Source organism: Cardiocondyla obscurior, linkage group LG29 (assembly GCF_019399895.1).
Source record: "Cardiocondyla obscurior isolate alpha-2009 linkage group LG29, Cobs3.1, whole genome shotgun sequence".
Classification (NCBI taxonomy): domain Eukaryota; kingdom Metazoa; phylum Arthropoda; class Insecta; order Hymenoptera; family Formicidae; genus Cardiocondyla; species Cardiocondyla obscurior.
In genome coordinates this window covers 346,809-368,151 of record NC_091892.1, presented here as the reverse complement: position 1 = coordinate 368,151, position 21,343 = coordinate 346,809, and the positions used below count along the sequence as shown (strand labels likewise).

At 38.0% G+C, this 21,343-nt stretch overlaps 2 protein-coding genes across 2 annotated transcripts; both read right to left on the bottom strand.

Annotated features, from left to right (window-relative positions):
- Positions 1 to 1,583: 1,583 nt before the first annotated feature.
- Positions 1,584 to 3,844, bottom strand: LOC139112493 (uncharacterized). Its single transcript, XM_070673539.1, has 4 exons — positions 3,697 to 3,844; positions 3,414 to 3,592; positions 3,146 to 3,311; positions 1,584 to 3,062 (listed from the first exon to the last, which is right to left on the bottom strand). Exons 1-4 carry the CDS (start codon positions 3,842 to 3,844, stop codon positions 2,335 to 2,337), a joined length of 1,221 nt encoding a protein of 406 aa, XP_070529640.1. The 3' UTR covers positions 1,584 to 2,334.
- A 5-nt stretch (positions 3,845 to 3,849) lies between these two features.
- On the bottom strand, positions 3,850 to 12,053 carry LOC139112492 (uncharacterized). Its single transcript, XM_070673537.1, has 4 exons — positions 11,969 to 12,053; positions 4,455 to 4,606; positions 4,205 to 4,288; positions 3,850 to 4,131 (listed from the first exon to the last, which is right to left on the bottom strand). The coding sequence occupies exons 1-4, from the start codon at positions 12,033 to 12,035 to the stop codon at positions 3,850 to 3,852; spliced, it is 585 nt and encodes a 194-aa protein (XP_070529638.1). The 5' UTR covers positions 12,036 to 12,053.
- Positions 12,054 to 21,343: the final 9,290 nt, after the last annotated feature.

Here is a 21,343-nt window from a genome sequence, read left to right as displayed (position 1 = left end):
CTTGATAAGCATAGTAATGCTCATTAAATGTTACTGTTTTAAACAAGCGGCAGATAAAATGCACTTGATCATTATCTACGACATAAATCTCTTCAATTTCAGCAAACGTTGGTAAAAAATCATTCTCCTCGGTTAATTCAACAGTTACGTTGTAGGAAGGTTTGAAAAAAATCCCGTCAATTTTTATCCAAGACACAGCAAAAATATTCGTATTTGCAGACAGAGTATCCCATATATCGCGAAGAGCTAAAATAGTTTTGCGAGAAACAGCTTTTATTTTACCGTATGTAATTCGATTAAATTTTTCCGTTTTAGAAAAGATCGTTCAACATTAACTGATTTTTTAATGCAATAGTTTTGCAAATATTTACCCTGCCAGCAGCACAATGCGCTACCATTTTCGACAGTCTATGTCTCGCTTCAAATCTGAATGTCGACAAGAGTGCGAGAGGACCAAACATTTTCATTAATCGTGGGTAATGAATCATGAAATGAAATTTAGGTTTTAATGTATTATTAGAAAGCTTCAAATATTGTCGGTTAAGTTCTTCGAGATCATAGGCTAACGCTTCACACGAGTCAAAGTAAACCCTTCGATTTATTAATCTGTCAGTGATTCGTCTTAATAATAAAAAGAAATTCCATACAGGGTGATTTTCAGGTATATATAAGCCAACAATTAATGCAAAATATCGTATTAATGTAAACATTTGAGAACCAGATGTTTTATATTTCACTTGGTGACCTTCAATAGATATTGTATTAGATGGTTTTGAAATATTATCACAACCGAAATCAAAGGTACTTAATTTTATTTTTAATAAAGACAAAGGTATAAGTTTGTAAGTTTTAATTTGTGAGAAAAGTATAAACTGTATAGCATATTGGCAAACTCCTTGAAACCAATCATGTAAAATATCAGTAGAAACATTTTCAAAAAGGTTAAATCCCTCGACTTTTAACCAACAACATTTCTCTTTTATGCCCGTCTTAGATAAATCGCATATTTTAACATCAGAAGCATAAGAGTCCATGTTTCTCAATAAATTAACATCTTCCCTCATTAAATTTTGAAGACCGTCTTTGTCTACACAACATATTCGACAAGGATAATTTGAAGAAAATGATTCTGTGAAATCAAGAGCTCCAGATAAAGCCAAATTGTCTCCAACAAAAGCACATAAATAAAATTTTATTACGCCATTGTATGCATCTGTTTCGACGGTAATGCCATTTTTGGAAAGATTATTTAAGCAATCAATAATCTTACTAAAAATTACAGCGTTACCAAATTTAACTCTATCAGATGAATGAAACAAACCAAGAAGAAATATACTTAAAAAGTTATTAACAAAATGTAGAGGCAAAAAAGGCAACGATACATAAACTGCTCCCAACTTATGAACACCGGCTTGAGCTCCTAACGGGTTTCCAATTTCGAAATCATCCCAGTATACAATAATAGGAAAATGTAAGCCTATTTCGTTTTCAAATTTTTTTTTTGTTAATTTTCAAATAGAACCTTGCACAATATTTTCAATGCCCGATTCACTATTTTGCAATCGAACCTGATAATCTAACGTCTCTTTAAGAACATTCGGTAAAGAAAAAAATGATTTTAACACTTTATCTAACTCTACAACCTGCATTGTGCACTTAATTGGAACTGTTAGCTGTCCGAAAGTCGTTCGTTTTCCCTGCAGTTTTTGGCCAACGGTAACCTCAGTTGCTGGAAAAAAAGTTCCTAATTCTTTGTAATAACGAAGGCGCCGAAAATCCGACACAAAATCTTCTAAAGAACTGGAAATAAAAAGATCCGATGGTTTAACATAACTTACTAGTTCATTATAAACATCCAAAGGTAATATTTCTTTCAATCTAACAAAAATTCCTTCCTCAAGATCAATCGAAAATATATTATGTAATTCGTCTACAATTAACTGAACTATATTTCTAGGAATTAAAACATTGGCATACAAAGAGGACAAAAGAAAAGAAATTTGAGTTTGCAAAAACTTAAAAGTAGAAATAATATTTTGTTGTGACGAAGGTAAACTTACAATTAAATTATTATCGTTGCCTTTTTCCTCTAAAGAACTAAAATTGTAATCGTTACTTTCGATATGATTTGCATGAGCCCTCTGTAAATGTTTTCTAAGAGAGCGAAGAGTGCTGTATTGACGAAAACAATTTGGTTGTCCACAAAAATAATGTTTATTAGGACAAAATTTTCTAATGTGATTAATAAGCTGGAGGCAATTACAGTATTTTTTTTTACACGAAAAACAAATAAACATTTTTAAAAGTATTAAGTAAATCAAAATTAAATGAAACTTATAAGTTAACATAAACGGATTCTTCGTCTAATTTTTGTGACGAAGATTCAGTTATATTCTCAAATAAAGGAGCTCCACAAAAAACGTCTGTATCAAAAGAAAGGTCAGATGTAAAAAGTGATGGATTATTATTCGATGATGATGGCTGGAATAGTATATCTGAAGAATTTTCTACATTTTCAGTAACAGTTGAGACAAAAGTTTCAGAGGATGCTCCCGATACTGGCTCCTTACTAACAAAACGCAAATCTGTTAACAGTTGAGAAATACCCGCAGTTACTCTATTTTTATCGCCTATTCCATAAAACGCTAACGATATTAACGTCCAAACAGACTTAGATTTTAAGGGAAACTCTGCCTGCAAAGCGTGAATGATCTTAAAAGCTACATCGATTGCCTCGATCAGTGAGGTAAATTTATAATACGTTTCGTCGACAACTACCCACGCAAATTTAATTGCCTTCCATTCCCCCGTGGCAAACACAGAGGGTTGAAATGTTTCACCCGCTGATTGGAGAGCCTCCTTTCTTAAAGCTACCACTTCTTGAATATGCGTATCGTCATCTAATAATTTTACAAAATCATCTCTGATTTCAATGTTTGTCGGTTTCATTAACTTTTTTTTAGTGTCAGTTTTTTTTCCCGTGTTTGAAGCCGACCTACCGGGCGACGGCGTAATCAGAGGCAATAAAAGAATAAGGGCGTCGTTTCGGAAAGGGTTTTCTCCTAATCAAATTAAAATAAGTAACGCAAATTCAAAAATAATAAAACAACAGAAATATTCCTCACTTATAAATCATATAACTTACCCTCTGCACTTTCTAAAATGAGTGTATAATTTATCTTTAGGTTTTTGTCTGACAGCTTCGCTAATTTCAGTTTGGTTAATTTTATAATCTTCTCTTTCGCCAGAGCAATGTTGCTGAAGAGGTTGTTTTCTTTTCCGTGAAACTCTCTTGTAAAATCATCGACAAGCTGTACAAATAGAAAAAAATTATTTAATTATGTTAATGTATATAAAATTATAAAGCATTATCGTTACATTACAATATTTATATCTGTATAATAAATACTTACAAGTCTGTATCCTTCTTGAATGCGTAAAGCAGGAAATTTTTTAAAATAATTATATATTCCTCCTTCAGCAAGGATACTCTTTCGTTCTGCTAAAGTAGCTCGCCAAAAATTTTCAACTGGGCTCCAAGGGTGAACATTATATTCTAAAAAGTTTAGAGCTTTCCTAGTCTCTTCCGTATCTAAAAAGAATAAGAGAATAAATTTAAAAAAATTAGAAAATTTACATTTATTTAACCAGTAGTTTAATCTGGCAGAACTAATATTATAATTCATGCATACTCACACGATGTAGGATCCAACGGCTTTATTTTTTTTGAAGAACAATTATCCACCGATATGGGTGTTGGTGACCTACTGGATTTACTAGATGACGTTGATCTTTCTGATGGCGGCAGTATGCCACTCTTTCGCAATTTTTTCTTTTTTAACATACGCTTTATAAAGAGGTCCCGACAAGTTTCTTTGTCTTTGAAACGGCGTTTTTGGCAAAAAGTAAGAAAAAAGACGCAGGAGTAGTTCCAGGAAATATTTCGCACAATTCATTGGCCAAACATTGAAATGCGGTGGATTCGATGAGTCTTGAGGGATCTTTTTCTAGAATAGCATCGATCACTAAAACGCTAGCGTTTTTTCGATCCTCCTCGACAATAACTTCCTTCTCTGTACTTTTTTCTAAAAGTAATTTCCCCAATTGGGTTTTTGAAAGATATTCACGACACTAAAAATAAATATTACATTAAAGAGTGCCGTGTAAATTGTAGCATGCAGCATTGTTTTAATTAAATTCTTACAATGCCAGATGGAAAAGGCCGTCTATTAGATGATACTCTGTGTTTATTATTATTAACCTCGCCTTTTTCTACTTCGTTATTAATCTAGATCAAAAAATAAAGTAATAAAAATAGTGATTAATACATTGTAACAAATAGAAATTAAAGGAAAAAGCAACCAAAACATAAATTAGATTATAATATGGGTATTAATTAAGGCTCTAAATGCATATTAAAAAATAAATATATTAAACAAGCTAACGCTACTAACATTTGAATCTGCGGGCAAGTCAGAACAGTTCATATCTGCTTTCCATGATTCCAGTAAATTGCGAAATCTACTTCTCATTCCAATATTAGGAATGAGTTGTTTTAATTCATTTTCATTTAATCCTCTCATAGTACGAGCATCAATAGTTTCTTCTATATAAAATATAATAAAAATATACTATAATAATAAATTCACATAAAAAAAATTATATATATATGTATATATACAGGGTGTCCGAAATATTACTAGCAATATTAAAACTGTGGGTAGGAAATCAGATTTGGAAACGAAAAGTCCTTTACGAATTTGTAAAATTCGTAATTATTATTGAAAAAAAAAATTAATTTGTATAGCGCATAAGCGACAAGGAAGCTGAGCGTGAGTGAGCGCGACAGGCGACGGCGCCATTTCTAACCATTCGCCTGTCGCGCTCACTCACGCGCAGCTTCCTTGTCGCTCTTGTGCTAGACAAATTAATTTTTTTTTTAATAATGGTTACGAATTTTACAAATTCGTAAAGGACTTTTCGTCTCCAAATCTGATTTCCTATCCACAGTTTTAATATTGCTAATAATATTTCGGACACCCTGTATATATGTATATATATACAGGGTGTCTCAAACCAAATAGAAAAGATTTCGGAAATAGGTAGGGCTTCGAAAAATAAGTAGAAAAGTTATATGCGATTTTGCAATTTAGGCATTAATAATCGAATGTAAACCGTGTAAATATTGACGCCCCCCGTGCGAGCAAGAGTGCGGTTTCCAAGCGACCAAGGCCTTTCGGACGGCAGTTTCCCTCACCACGCTCGTATCGACACTTCCCTCGCCCATGCGACATCCTCCGGCCGCCAATGAACCGATACGCCCAATCTTACATAGGGAGACAGGCCGCCCCTCCGAGGCCTCGCAAGGCCTTGGTTTACATTCGGTTATTAATGTCTAAATTGCAAAATGGCATATAACTTTTCTACTCATTTTTCGAAGCCCTCCCTATTTCCGAAATCTTTTCTATTTGGTCTGAGACACCCTGTATACAGGGTGTCCCAGTTGATATAAAAAAGTTCTTAGCTGTAGGTTGGGCTTCGAAAAATAAGTAGAAAAGTCCTATACGGTTTTGTAAGTTAGGCGTAAATAACCGAGAAAATAACATGTAAAGATTTGACGCCCCCCGTGCGAGTAAGAACGCGCCGCTGAAAGCTACCGAGACGCTGGAAGTACGGCCCATCCCACGCGACTTTACAAAAATCATAGATTGGGCGGTTCGGTTCTTAGGCGAGTCGGAGGACGGTGCGCGGGTAAGGGAAGCGACGATGGTGGGGAAGAGGTTTGGCCGTCCGAAATCACAGCTTACGCTATTATCGCGTTAATGTATATTATCTATTCAAGCATCGAGCAATGCGCGAAGGAAATTGTAGGATTTATTTTCTATTCGTGTTCGCGATTATTTACTTGATTTAAGGTCTTTATTATTATAACTTTAATAGATAAGCAACCTGATGAATAAAGTATTATTTTTTAATTGTTTCGACTATGGAAATTCTATTATTGCGGTATGAAAACGCTATCGTTTCCACACCACCTCGCGAGGTAGATAGCTTGGCGCGTTTTTTTTTTAGTGGTGTCCCCAATAGGCCTAATCCACTGTTAAAAATTAGTGCATTAGCTGCTCAAAATGGTTGCCCTGTTGTTGAATGCATAATCGTGCTCTTTGAATAATTTGACGAGTAGCGCGATGTGCTACGTTCGGCGTAATTGTATTGAAGGCCGCTATGATGTTTTCGCGTACCTCTTCTACATTACGATCGCGCACATTCTCCACTCGATTTTTGTACACAAAATAATCGAGGACGTTAAGATCTGGAGATCTTGCTGGCCACGAAATTGGACCATTTCGGCCTATCCACCGATCCGGAAAGTGTCGATCCAAGACCATTCGCGCGCGACGTGAATAATGCGGTGGTGCTCCGTCGTGCTGGAAAATCATCGTTTGCCGCATTTGTAGAGGAAGCTCCTCTAACAAAATTGGAAGATGATTTTCCAAAAATTGCGCGTATCTTTCCCCATCGAGGCGCGGAGGCAAAAAGTACGGACCAATCTGCAAATTAATAATACAAATATTTAAAATTTGGTTTTTTATTATAATTTTTATGTAAGAAAAATACTTACTACTCTATTGCCAATTATTCCTGCCCAGACGTTTAACTTCCATCTAAATTGGAAGGCACACTGACGAACGGCGTGTGGATTTTGATGTTGCCACATAATGAAATTTTTAGAATTAAAAATTCCATTTGGAGTAAAAATTGCCTCGTCGCTCCATAAAATATTGTCAGGAAACGTCTCATCTTGACGACATTGAGCTAAAAAGACTGTCAACATACATTATTAATTATTATTAATTGAGAAATTAAATTAATTATAAGTATCAGTTATAACAAAGTATACATACATATGTACACGTTAGACAAATGTATGTATACGCGTTCTCAACGTATTTAGAGTCAAGCAGGTCGACTAAATGTTGTCGCGTCGATTGTGTACGTACATAACGTTTACATCGACCTGCTTGTCTAACAAGATTAAATGTTTTTTTCAAATTAAATGAAAACGATCAAATTGCTTGCAAGATTCACGATTCTGATAATAAAACAACGAATTGCTCGAATTAGATTTAACAAAAGAGTTTGCGCGTCGATCGTTTTATTCGCTTTTTCATGTATTTTGTCAAAACAATGAGTTTTAAGAAATGAAAAAATATAAATACCTTGACAAAAGATTGCGCGTTGCATCTGGTCCCGTGGGAGAAGATGTTGCACCCGTTGGTAGTGAAACGGATGCAATCCATCCTCTCGTATCACGCGGTGCACTAATTGTCTTGATACACCCCACAGCCACGCCGCACACTATTCGTCGGATCATTTTCGAACTCGTTTAGAATTGCTTCCTCACGATTAATGTTCCGACGAACACCGCGATCAAATTGCACTAACTGTTGTCTCTGCACACTGACAAAAATTTCGCGCACGCCGAACGCATCTTAAAATTGTCCCAACCGTTGGATGGGCTCGGTTGGGAAATCTTTCGCGATAAATACGGGTTGCTTCTAACGCGTTTTCGTGAGCCATCCCGTAACAGATTAACATATCTGTGTACTCACTAGCTGTATACCGCATTTTTCAAATAAAATTGAAAGCACGTCTCGCAACACGTTCGCAAAGAAGCACTCGACTGTTAAAGAAACAACAAGTTATAAATATTGCTTGTGCTGCTTTTGTAACAAGGCGCCTAATATTATAACTAATAATTTTAATACCGGTTGGTAAATACATTCAACTTTTGCGAGTGGTCAATTTTATTCGTGTTAATTCTCATTAACAAAAATTTATTTCGTTTTTTTGTATAATTTTTGTTTAATTTTTATTTTTTGAATAAAATTGACCACTCGCAAAAGTTGAATGTATTTACCGACCGGTATTAAAATTATTAGTTATAATATTAGGCGCCTTGTTACAAAAGCAGCACAAGCAATATTTATAACTTTAAATTGTTGTTTCTTTTAACAGTCGAGTGCTTCTTTGTACGAACGTGTTGCGAGACATTAAGTGCTTTCAATTTTATATTGAAAAATGCGGTATACAGCTAGTGAGTACACAGATATGTTAATCTGTTACGGGATGGCTCACGAAAACGCGTTAGAAGCAACCCGTATTTATCGCGAAAGATTTCCCAACCGAGCCCATCCAACGGTTGGGACAATTTTAAGATGCGTTCGGCGTGCGCGAAATACGGGTTTTGTCAGTGTGCAGAGACAACAGTTAGTGCAATTTGATCGCGGTGTTCGTCGGAACATTAATCGTGAGGAAGCAATTCTAAACGAGTTCGAAAATGATCCGACGAATAGTGTGCGGCGCGTGGCTGAAAATGTGGGTGTATCAAGACAATTAGTGCACCGCGTGATACGAGAGGATGGATTGCATCCGTTTCACTACCAACGGGTGCAACATCTTCTCCCACGGGACCAGATGCAACGCGCAATCTTTTGTCAAGGTATTTATATTTTTTCATTTCTTAAAACTCATTGTTTTGACAAAATACATGAAAAAGCGAATAAAACGATCGACGCGCAAACTCTTTTGTTAAATCTAATTCGAGCAATTCGTTGTTTTATTATCAGAATCGTGAATCTTGCAAGCAATTTGATCGTTTTCATTTAATTTGAAAAAACATTTAATCTTGTTAGACAAGCAGGTCGATGTAAACGTTATGTACGTACACAATCGACGCGACAACATTTAGTCGACCTGCTTGACTCTAAATACGTTGAGAACGCGTATACATACATTTGTCTAACGTGTACATATGTATGTATACTTTGTTATAACTGATACTTATAATTAATTTAATTTCTCAATTAATAATAATTAATAATGTATGTTGACAGTCTTTTTAGCTCAATGTCGTCAAGATGAGACGTTTCCTGACAATATTTTATGGAGCGACGAGGCAATTTTTACTCCAAATGGAATTTTTAATTCTAAAAATTTCATTATGTGGCAACATCAAAATCCACACGCCGTTCGTCAGTGTGCCTTCCAATTTAGATGGAAGTTAAACGTCTGGGCAGGAATAATTGGCAATAGAGTAGTAAGTATTTTTCTTACATAAAAATTATAATAAAAAACCAAATTTTAAATATTTGTATTATTAATTTGCAGATTGGTCCGTACTTTTTGCCTCCGCGCCTCGATGGGGAAAGATACGCGCAATTTTTGGAAAATCATCTTCCAATTTTGTTAGAGGAGCTTCCTCTACAAATGCGGCAAACGATGATTTTCCAGCACGACGGAGCACCACCGCATTATTCACGTCGCGCGCGAATGGTCTTGGATCGACACTTTCCGGATCGGTGGATAGGCCGAAATGGTCCAATTTCGTGGCCAGCAAGATCTCCAGATCTTAACGTCCTCGATTATTTTGTGTGGGGATACATAAAAAATCGAGTGGAGAATGTGCGCGATCGTAATGTAGAAGAGGTACGCGAAAACATCATAGCGGCCTTCAATACAATTACGCCGAACGTAGCACATCGCGCTACTCGTCAAATTATTCAAAGAGCACGATTATGCATTCAACAACAGGGCAACCATTTTGAGCAGCTAATGCACTAATTTTTAACAGTGGATTAGGCCTATTGGGGACACCACTAAAAAAACGCGCCAAGCTATCTACCTCGCGAGGTGGTGTGGAAACGATAGCGTTTTCATACCGCAATAATAGAATTTCCATAGTCGAAACAATTAAAAAATAATACTTTATTCATCAGGTTGCTTATCTATTAAAGTTATAATAATAAAGACCTTAAATCAAGTAAATAATCGCGAACACGAATAGAAAATAAATCCTACAATTTCCTTCGCGCATTGCTCGATGCTTGAATAGATAATATACATTAACGCGATAATAGCGTAAGCTGTGATTTCGGACGGCCAAACCTCTTCCCTCACCATGCGTCGTCGCTTCCCTTACCCGCGCACCGTCCTCCGACTCGCCTAAGAACCGAACCGCCCAATCTATGATTTTTGTAAAGTCGCGTGGGATGGGCCGTACTTCCAGCGTCTCGGTAGCTTTCAGCGGCGCGTTCTTACTCGCACGGGGGGCGTCAAATCTTTACATGTTATTTTCTCGGTTATTTACGCCTAACTTACAAAACCGTATAGGACTTTTCTACTTATTTTTCGAAGCCCAACCTACAGCTAAGAACTTTTTTATATCAACTGGGACACCCTGTATATACAGGGTGTCCCAGATCAGAGGACAATGCCGAAAATGATAGGTAGATTTAATCGAATTAAAACGAAAAGTCTTTCATTATTTTGAAAAATTCTCAATAGTTTTCGAGAAAAAAATTAAAATTTATAAAATGTATAAGCGTAAGAGCGACAAGAAAGCTGCGCGTGAGTGAGCGCGACAGTAGAATGACTAGAAATGGTACCGTCGTCTGTCGCGCTCACTCAGCCCACGCTTCTTCGTCGCTCTTACGCGTACATAAATTAATTTTTTTCTTGAAAACTATTGAGAATTTTTCAAAATGGTACAGAACTTTTCGTTTTAATTCGATTAAATCTACCTATCATTTTCGGCATCGTCCACTGATCTGGGACACCCTGTATATATATATATATATATATATATATATATATATATATATATATATATATATATATATATATATACAGGGTGTTTGAAATAAGGTTTCCTTCCCGGTAACTGTAGATAGATATCGGAAATACAAATCGAAAAGTCAGATATCATTTAGTGAAATTCGTAACCGTTACCGAGTAAGAAATTACTGAATTTTGACGAATTAGCGCGGAGCACATAATAAGTCGGGCGCGGCAGGTGAGAGCGGGTGGGCCTTAGGGAGAGAACGGGGGTGAAACGCCGCGCGACAATTGTGGGGTGGGGGTGGGAGGAGTCAACGCGTGGTGTGATAGACAATTGTCGCGCGGCGTTTCACCCCCGTTCTCTCCCTAAGGCCCACCCGCTCTCACCTGCCGCGCCCGACTTATTATGTGCTCCGCGCTAATTCGTCAAAATTCAGTAATTTCTTACTCGGTAACGGTTACGAATTTCACTAAATGATATCTGACTTTTCGATTTGTATTCCCGATATCTATCTACAGTTACCGGGAAGGAAACCTTATTTCAAACACCCTGTATATATATATATATATAAAGTCAAAAAATTTAGAAAAACATATAATTAAAAAATTGAGATATAATGAAAAAACTGCTCTCTGAAATTTTTTGGAAGTGCTGATATGAAGTCTGATATTTGACCGAATAATTAATTTTTAAAAAGTTTTATTAGGATTTTCAGCAATAATGTTTCCATATAAAATTTACTAAAAAAATTATTTTAATTTGATTTTTTAATTATTTTTCAATTAATTTTAATATTGCTTTAAAGTCTTTCGTCTGTTAGAAATATTTAATAAAAAGAAACAAAGATTAAAATTGAGGTAAAAGTTAATAATTATTTAAAAAACGGGCTCTTACACAAATTCTATAAGTTACAACGCAGCTTCTTTCATATAAATTCTAAATTCTTTGTCGTATTACATGCAAAGACATTGTTATGTTAAAATGTGCAGCCAAAACCGTAAAATAAATATTTATTATTATAATATAAATTCTTCCGGATAAATTTTTATGGAAGCTATACATATGTGCACGAATTAAGCGCGTGATGATTGAAGCACACTCGCGTCTCGTGCTGAGACACATAACAAAAAAAGAAAACGAAATTAAAACGGAGTTTAATATGACAATGATAAATCAAAGTCCCACAATTAACAAAGAATCGAGTACACACTCGCGGCACGAAACTGCGTATTGAACGAATTGCGTAGGGCTGAAATACAAATCGACGACGGAAAAATTTGTTCACGCGAAGTTCACGTGCATTCCGGCAGGTTATACATGCAGATACTGTTTCTGTCGGGTAATTACCTGTAAATCGTGGTATAAGTTCGCCGAATTCCCATGAAATCAGAAGATCCCTCGTGAATTGATCCATCGAAAGTAGATTCAATACACAAATCACACAAATTATCACAATTATCACTAATTCACAAAAGAACTCGTCACTTTACACTTCGTCCTTATAATCGCTTAAACAAGTTTCCTCGACAAGACAATGCGTAAAACTGGCAGCCGCAACGGCGCCTGATGTGCCTGACGGCAGATACAGGAAGTTATAACTTAAATTTAGAAATGTGGATAATTCAGAAATAGGTTTGCTTAATCTAAAATCGCGATTACGAGTTATTGATTTAGGATAGCAAACTTGAAATTAGAGTTATAACCTAAACTTTTTTATAAGATACATTTTGAGTTAACAACCATAATTCAATTTCATATTTAAATTTTTCACTCGAAAATTTGGATTATAAAATAATCTACATTTTAACTTATGTAACAATAATAATGTTATACAAGTTATATGAATGTGAGTTGCGATAATCGCATTTGTAAAATAGTTAATTCAATTTTTTAACGACAAGTTACATTTGCAAATACGTCTTTTCCCGATCTTAAGATTTGGATTGATAACCATCCTCATCTATGACGTCATAGTTTTCTCATAAGCTATATTTCTAGTTAATTTCGCGTAACTAAAAATTGTAATTAGCTATTTCTATTCTTTCAAAAAGTTTTAAGTTATATTAATCTATTATTTCACTTAGCTAGTTTCCAATCCAAATATGCAAATAGAATTTTCACTTATTACACATTAACTAAAATGTAAAGTTGCTTAACTATCAAAAAATCGGTCGAAATTTTTCCCAGAGTATCGACGTGCGGCACTTTACACTCGCGGGATTGTCCACGGGATAGTCCACCAAGTCCAAGAGTCTCGTCGGCGGAATAAACGACGCCGAGAATTCTCGTCAAGCGGCGAATGAAACGGGCCGCGAGATAAAATTGTTCCCCGCGCACTTTATGTCCTTCAAGTTCCTCAAAAGTCACTTCGAAGCAGATTGAGATTCTCGGCCGCGACGGAGAAGACGCGCGAGGTGCAGGGGTCACACTCCGACAATGGCGGTCGCGGAAACTCGCTGAATGCCGCCGAAGGAGACGGCGAGTGAAGCGGGTCGGTAATGCTGGTCGTGAACGACGCGGCTAATATCACAACGGACGCTCTGTCCTCTGCGGCCGCTACGTAGAATAACACTGGAGTACACAATAAGATCGTCCGTTCCCGAGTCGACGACGTCGACACTAATTCGTACGCGAGACTGTCCTTACTCCGGTCGACAATACGCGTAATTTCGGAGCACTTAGCGACACGTGCTCGCGCCCGAAGCTCCGCAATAAGACTCACCGTAAGATATTTCGGCACTTCGATGGAAAAATGCTTGCTGTATCGCCCGACTACAATTACGCAAGCTATCGTGACGAAGTAAAAAACAAGACGGTTCACCTTGATTTGTTCCGTCGAATGTCGGTGGTCGAATGGACAACGGCAGGGTCCTATGCACGACACCGTGGTTCGTAGGGTTTCCAAAGTAAGGCGAGATGTAGGTACGCGACAATAAACCGCGAGAGAATACACGCAGAAGCCTTAATATCCGTCGCGAAACCCGTAGCTCCTCGCGTGGCCGGCGTGTTCTCTCAACTGCGCCACGGGCCGCGTAGATCATCCGAGATCCAGGCGATCGATGGAGCGCTGTGATTGATCGGCGCGCTAGGGTCTTCTTTCACCCCCCTCGATCGCCGCCAAGCGCCGAAAACGTGATCCGTGCACCATCGCTAGTGATTTTGGGTAAAGTGCCTGGAACATATTAATAATTTAAATATTAAAATTAAGTTTGTAAGCGGCAACAATATACGGTAATATTAAAATCGATTAACAGCTAATTCGGGCGTCACAGCGATTATTTTATTTAAAAAAAAAATGTATACCAATAGTAAAAGAAAACGAGGAAGAGAGAGAGAGAGAGAGAGAAATATATTAAATATATAACACATTGGCTTATCATCGTGGCCTCGTATCTCTTCCACTCGATCGAAGGATTCAATTGAGCAGGTGGACGGTCTGAGAGCCACTCGACCATGCCATGCGAGTTTCTGCGATTCCTTCTTCCGTGTTCCTTTTTTTTTCGCGCTCCTCTTTCTGTATTCTTGCAACCTGCTACAAAACTACTCGCTGCAGTCTCCGAGTATCATGCAACTTTGACGAACGTCGTATCCGAGAACGTTCGCTACTTTATTCCCCGTTCCCCGTGGCTGCACAATGAATCGACGATTTCTCTTTTCTCCTCTCTCATCACGACTTACTTCTTCCCTCTCGCAGGATAAAATTGTAACCGTTCCCACAAAAATCGAACGATGCGAGTCGACTGCTCTCTCGTTGAGAGAGTTATTTTAAGAAGAGAAGTTTTCGTAAGAGAAAATGGGAGAGAAAGAGAGAGAGGGAAAGAGGAAAAAGGAGAAGAAAAGAGAAAGCGTGAAAGGGAGAGAAAAGCTTGCGATGCTTGGTTCAAGAAAGCGAAAACTTACGAGAAAGTCAGAATCGGGAGTAATATTGTGGCGGAACTTCGACGCGAAATCGCAAGAGAGCAATCTTTGTAATAGTCCTCTTTCGACACATCCGCGGCGCACTTTTCAGGCATTCTCCTCCTGAACTTTTCATTCGCTGCGAGTTTACACTCCGGCTGAGAAAATACGACGGGACCACGTAAATAATCCGATCCGTCGACGAAGATATGGAGACCAAGGTGCGAAATACGAGACTGTAAATGGCGCGATTTAGGAAGGAGCGCTCCGGAATATTCATCGCGGAAATACCGGACGAAAGGGCCCGCGTGGCCATACGAAACACGGAAGAACGTAAAAAGGAGCTTTCGCACGTGGCCGGGTTGTAAACGCACACGCGCAGTAATCAAAGACGACCACAAAACGTACGAGCGATACGTATAAAACGCCGGAAACGAGGCGCATGGCCGGCGGACAAGAAGAAAAAGCTAGCGGCAGTGAAAAGCGACATTTATGAAAAGCAAAAGAAGGAGCGCTTTCTACCCGGAAGACGAATGTGTGCACATGACCGCTCGTGGTAATTGAAAAGTAATGGAAAGCGAGTAAAAATATTACGCCGAGAGATCCTTAGATGCAATCGGGTATTTTCCCTTCATTTCGTAGAGGAGCGCCGTCGACGAGAAAACAGAGGAGAGTCCTACGTGACATCGCCGGTAAAAATCGAGCAAATAACGAGGCGCCATATAAAACGGGCGCGGGGCAAACGGAACGATGAGTATAATGGAAAAGAGTGTTCCTACGAATGACATCGGCGATCAGAAAACGAGCAAAGTCGGCAGTGTAATGAGAACAAGCGTTCGTCGAGAGCGTCAAAGAACGTTGCGAGAGCATTATTAAAATTCGTAGCAGTCATCTGCAGGGAATGAGGTCTCTCACCGATTTTCGACTGTAAACGACATTATGCCAAGGCGATGTAAAAATGCTTCCCTAAAGCGGAATAAAATTGAGCCCCAGAGATTAAGTGCTAAGTCAGCCGGACGTGGATGAACTTGCGCGAGCTGAGCGAGATTGTAACCTTCGCAAAATGAACTACTTCCTTCCCCCGTTTTCTCAATCACCACCCCCTGTGTCGAGCCAAAAAAAAACGACAATAAAAAAAATAAAATACGCTGTTAATATTACGCTTCGCCGGTAAACTGCAGCGTCATTGTTGAAATTAGAGAAATGTACGGAATTACTGAACAAGCACCGAGGCTAGTTTCGATTGCGTTTCAACGTAGAACGGATGCAACTCGTAAACAATATTCGATAAAATGTACGCAAGATAGAACGCTGTGTCGCGATCATCGAGGTAATTAGGTATTTTTATTGTTAATTCATGTCTAACGGAATGAGTTCCGAAACGCTTGCGCGAAAACGAGAGCGAGATAATGTGGGAAAAAGAGAAATAAAAACCGAGCGGGCGTTCGTAGTATCGATAAAACCGGTCGTTCCGAGTAACCAAGGGTCCGTTTCGCAAGTCGTACGTAAATACTGAAATTGAGTAAAGTAGTAAAGCTGGACCTGCAGAACGAACCCGTAAAACTTCATAATAAAAAAGTGATGGATGCAATTTGACAAGACACACATATAGAGATAAATAAATAGATATAGAAAAAGAAAAAAAAATGTTATACAAAGATGTAACGAACGAATTACTTCGAAGGCGAGTCGCTCAAAGTAATTAAGGTGGGAAAAAAGCGCTTTCGACGAAAGAAAATGCACCGAGGAAGCGAAACAAGAGCCTCGGGGTGGTTTACGGGATCGAAAAATAAGAAAAAAAAAAAAAAAAAGAGTAGGGCGGGCATCGATAACGAAATTAATTAGCTCGCGCACAGCTACAGTCGTAGTACTTAACGATAACTTTGCAAAAGGGCAATGCGGAAAGTAGTTCGAACAACACACTAGAAATTGTTCATCGCTTATCGATCGTTTGCGTAAGTACGAAATTAAACAGGATAATAATTAATTCTTCGATGAATCGACAATCTCTGTTATCTTATATAGAAACGTAATATCCAATATTAATCCGATACTTATATTATTCCGTAAATTATACAATTAGATACATGTGTGTTTTATATTACTTTATTACGATACGCGTGTTATATTAAATGAAAATTGGATACATTGCCGTTGAAACCAGGGTAAATCAAGTAAAGATGTAATTATATTCGAAAAAGCTCTGTTTAAAACTTTAATCCCGTTATTAAACCTGTGTTAATTTTTTATAAAATAGTTTTATAATTTTTCTTTTTTTTTTTTTTAAAGTATGACGTTGATGATAATTAGAATAGCATCATGAATACGTAAATAGCACGAAAATATTTTAGTAACGTAGCACTTGAACATATTAATTTAATTTTTAAAAACGAGAAGTGTACGATTTAAAATTTAATGCTAAGTCCAATTTTTTAAAAAACCGTCTCAAATTGAATTAAATTTATACGTGTAATATTGTAAAAATGTGAATTTTTCTGTTCGTTCAATCACGTCGCGTTATTGTTTGTTTTCTCACGAAATTATTTTGTAGAGCGACAAAGCATCGACGTTCATTACAATGATTCGTAAATTCTGCATTAACTATCACATTAGCCAGTCCAGCGTTGCAACGCATGTAATAACTAATTAATTCTCTGGAATAATTTAAATTACGACCTATCTGTCAGTTGGATATTCGACGACGTGGGCTATTTCATCGGATATAATTAAATTGGAGCATATGACAGTTGAAATAAAGCGTACACACGAAGCTCAGGTTGGATTTATATTTTGCAAAGATTTTTCGAACCTGTCACACGCCGAATCGAACAACTGGATAAACTTGTTAATAAAGGTAGAAACCGAAATGCTTTTCTACTCTTGGTATTGTAATTTTTGCCCGCTCATCTCATATTTGCTCGCACTTGTTCGTGCGTACGAGACAAATATTTAAAGTAAATATTGTTAACTAACGCTGCATATAGCAACAGTTTCGCCGAAATGTAATGTTTCCTCCATGCTGCACTTATACACGTAAAAACTGCCATATCGCGTAAAATTCAAGATAATTATTGTTTGATTTAATATCCGTAAAAAGAAAAAACTAACTTATTTATAAAAACCAAAAGAACGTTTTCATCAATAAATGTGCGATCGTTAATGAGGGCCAGGAAAGAGATAAAGAGAAAGAGGGAGAAAAAGTTTAGACTGTAACGCCCTACATCGCGTTCAGCTTCCGTTACAGTGAATCAATCAAGCGATTTTGCTTTCGTGATAGATTGCATTCCCAGCGGACGATCAATAGAAGGATTAAGTAACTCGAAACGTCATAAATATACAGCCGGTACGTAATGGCAGGCGAGTCTTAAGGATCCATTAATAAAGGCACGAGAGGAGATAGCCGCTTTCGTACACGGCGATTAATCACAGCCTGAAGACGCTTGTGCCGGGCTTTATGGAGCCGTTAAACATACTCGCTGAGATAACACGAGAAGTTAAAACGGCAACCCTTTTAGCATTTTATTCGCCGCCACTTGAAGCTCGACCCGTTCCTCCTTTTTATTTTCGCGCGCGTTCCAATCCAGAGTCGCTCGCGTGTATCTGTTTTAATGCAGTATTTCAGACGCGCTCGCCCATGGCGATCCAATGATTCAAGGGATTTCAGGGAAAAGTTAGGAATACGTACGCAATTAAAGTTACGAGGAAGAATCTCTGCGAGTGCAGGAAAGGGAATGGGCATTCAGTTGCGCTCGTACGCAACCAGGATGAACCGACGCGGCGCCCGAAAAATCCTTTATTTGCGAGAATCAGTTCGCGATACTACGTTGTTCCGCTCTATAAAAGGCCTGGTTATTTGCTTGTAAAAAAGGGATAATCCGAGGGAAGGTGGGATGTAAAAATATCTTACAGCGTGGCGCCGGAATATTTTTTTTTTTTTTTTTTTAGATTCGTACGCTTAACGAAACATTAAATAGATTTTCAGATCGATTTGACACGAGATGAAGCTTAAATGTGCGTCAATAAGACTGATTATTATCACCATGAGAGAAAAAAGATTAACTTCTCTCAATGATGATCGATACATATAATAATTATTAAAGTTATATGAACGTAGAAATAAATATGTATATAATTAAATAGCGTTATCCGATATTTATATGCCACTTGTGATCGAAATAATTTCGATCACAGTAGATCCCCGTAAGAAAACTTTCTCAAGGAAGTCCGAGTTAATCGTGACGATTAAAGGTAGCCGCATCGTTAACGAAAGAGAGATAAATCATATCTAGTCCGATAGTAGTGCGTAGTTTTAACCGCAGCTTAAAACGTTCTCACGATATGCATCCCTGTGTACTTCTACATTTAAGTATATTATTTGATTTCGTCGATGACGAACTGTAGATGTCACCGACGGCTTTTAATGTGCATTTTCAGTAAGACTGCATTTTTCTATAGCTGCATGATAGCGTAAGCGTTTTCTCTCCGTCGCAATTTCTCTGCGCAACACACCATTGCCTTCTCCTTTTCGTACACGTACTCCGCGCGCAAGTAAGTACATTCTAGTCTCAATTTTCTTATTTTCGCTTATCCAACGCCAAAACTGACTGTACGTAAGTTACCTTCGCTGTTCTGGCGAAATGAGAAATGCTGACTTCAGCGTAACTTCAGCAGGTGAACTGGGTTACGCGTATCGATGTATCCCGTAGAAATTCTGGTAGTACTAGCCTCTCCGTTAGATGAGTGAAACTGCTTGAATACGAGCCTTAGAGAGCTCGATAGAAAATGCCCATCTTCACCAATGTAGATTAACTTTTAATCTCGGTTTAATTTACCTTTCATCTTTTATTGATTTGTGAAAACGAAAAGAAGAATCGAAAGTGAATTTTATCAGGATCGAAAGCAAGTTAATTTACGCATTGGTGAAAGCGGTTGTGAGAGGTGTCCGAGGAACGTATGAAAAATTTGAACGTCCCTTCGATATTTTCGCGAAGCCTTTCCTCGGACATTTCTATCGCGCGCCTAAGTAATACGAGAGTGCGAAAAGACGCGCAAAAAAAAGTTTTTGAAAAAAGATCTCGTAGACGTCACACCTAATAGATATTTTTATCGCTGAATCTCGCGTGTGTATATGCTATTCTCATCCATGTGTATATGTGCTTTTTATCTTTAGCCGTGTTATTTGTCCCGATTATTATTATATTACCAAATAAGACACTTGTTTTGCTTGCCTATTGTTTCTTTCTCAACTTTCGCCTCGAGTGTGAGTCGCAGGAGTTGATTCCGTGACAGGTCCATTCAAGGATGGCACTGAATCGCCGTGTGTTGTGGCTGCGAGTGTGTCATCGTGGCGTGTGTGTTTTCGCTCGAATAGAGAGGCTCAAATTCACTCCACGTCTGAAGAACACTCTGTATATATACTACTTACTGCACTACGTATGTATGTATGTATGTATGCGTGCGCGTTTGAGTGTGTGAATGTATGTTTATCCTCTGGAGAATATCAAGATAGAGAATATAGTGGAAGCTTTCTTGAAAAAAAATAATAAAAAAAAAAATATAAAAAAAAACAAAAGGATTAACGCACAAGAATTGCAGAGTATAAAAAATAAATGGCATAATTTCAAAATGCCAAGTGACTCGTGCGAATTGAAGCGCACTTTTGTTCGATAAATATGTTACGTCCAGGCCGTTGATTATTAAAGATAGGAGGTAAGGATGAGGTAGGTCTGGGTAACTTGACCTTATAATCTCGAGATACACAGTAAATAGTGTACTCGAGATACCGTTCACACCAAAAGCTACGACAAGAGTCAATGTCCCGAGAGACAATGTGACGTCTTATCTAAGCTGCGTGATCGGTGGCCGCTAATTTTGATAAAGCGATACAAGTATCACCTATTATCAGGGATGGGGCCGGTGCGACTTACAACTAAAATAATTCGAGAAGGCAGAATTACAAAAAAAACAAACAAAATATATTTCTTAAAATTACAGTAAAATGCGTATACAAGTTTTAATTAATTATTATTCACAAGGATGACTTTAAGGAACAGGAGGAGAGAAAAATGTAGGCAGGTGTGATTCAGGGATAATAAAAGGAGTTTGATGTTCAGGATGATAGACAAAAATGACAGGATCGTTGTTGGAAAGGTTATATTCTGTTTTAAAAGCTGGAGGAGGGAAGGATTGAGGTTCAGGAGTTTCTTGAGGTGGGTGAGGGTATTTGTCGGCTACTTTGTCGAGGAAATGTCGGTAACTGGAATTAGGAAGAGATGCGAATGGAGAGGAAAAGGAATGAGAAAAACTCGGGAGAGGGACAGGATGAGGATTATTTGAAGCAAACGAGGGGAGTCGGTGAGGTGACGCGATCGGCGATGGCGAAAACGATGGGCCTTGGGCCTCGCAATAATCCGCGTACAATTGGAGCTCGGGATAACAGATTTTACAGTTGTAGCTTCCGCCGCATGGCATCGGAAGTTTTCTTTTTAACTCGGTAAGCAAATAGTTGTATTTCGACGTATTCTCGTCAGAATCAGCGGAAGTGCGTGGGCAAGTTCGGCTCACTATAAATGAGCGGATCGATTTAATAATTACTTCACGGAAAATTGAAAGAAAAATGAGAATCAGACTTACTACTTGGGCAGATTATTAAACAAGCGAAGTTTTAGCGTCAAACGTTCCTCTGGCGGAGCGCTGGATTCGTGATTCCGGTGGAAGTCCGGCGGATTTGAGCAGCTCGTGAATCGGGTGGTTAGAGCGGCTACGGATCGGTTGATTCTTCCTTCTGGTTTTTTTTTAAGCACTCACGAATCGCGGTTAAAGTAA

Coding starts and splice junctions, on each gene's coding strand:
- LOC139112493 (XM_070673539.1), bottom strand. CDS start 3,844: ATGTTAAAAAAGAAAAAATTGCGAAAGAGTGGCATACTGCCGCCATCA. Junction 3,312..3,413: donor TTCAAGAAGGATACAGACTT/GTAAGTATTTAT, acceptor CTATTTGTACAG/CTTGTCGATGATTTTACAAG. Junction 3,063..3,145: donor CATTTTAGAAAGTGCAGAGG/GTAAGTTATATG, acceptor TAATTTGATTAG/GAGAAAACCCTTTCCGAAAC.
- LOC139112492 (XM_070673537.1), bottom strand. CDS start 12,035: ATGGATCAATTCACGAGGGATCTTCTGATTTCATGGGAATTCGGCGAA. Junction 4,607..11,968: donor ACTTATACCACGATTTACAG/GTAATTACCCGA, acceptor TATTTTATATAG/AAGAAACTATTGATGCTCGT. Junction 4,132..4,204: donor GGCCTTTTCCATCTGGCATT/GTAAGAATTTAA, acceptor ATTTATTTTTAG/TGTCGTGAATATCTTTCAAA.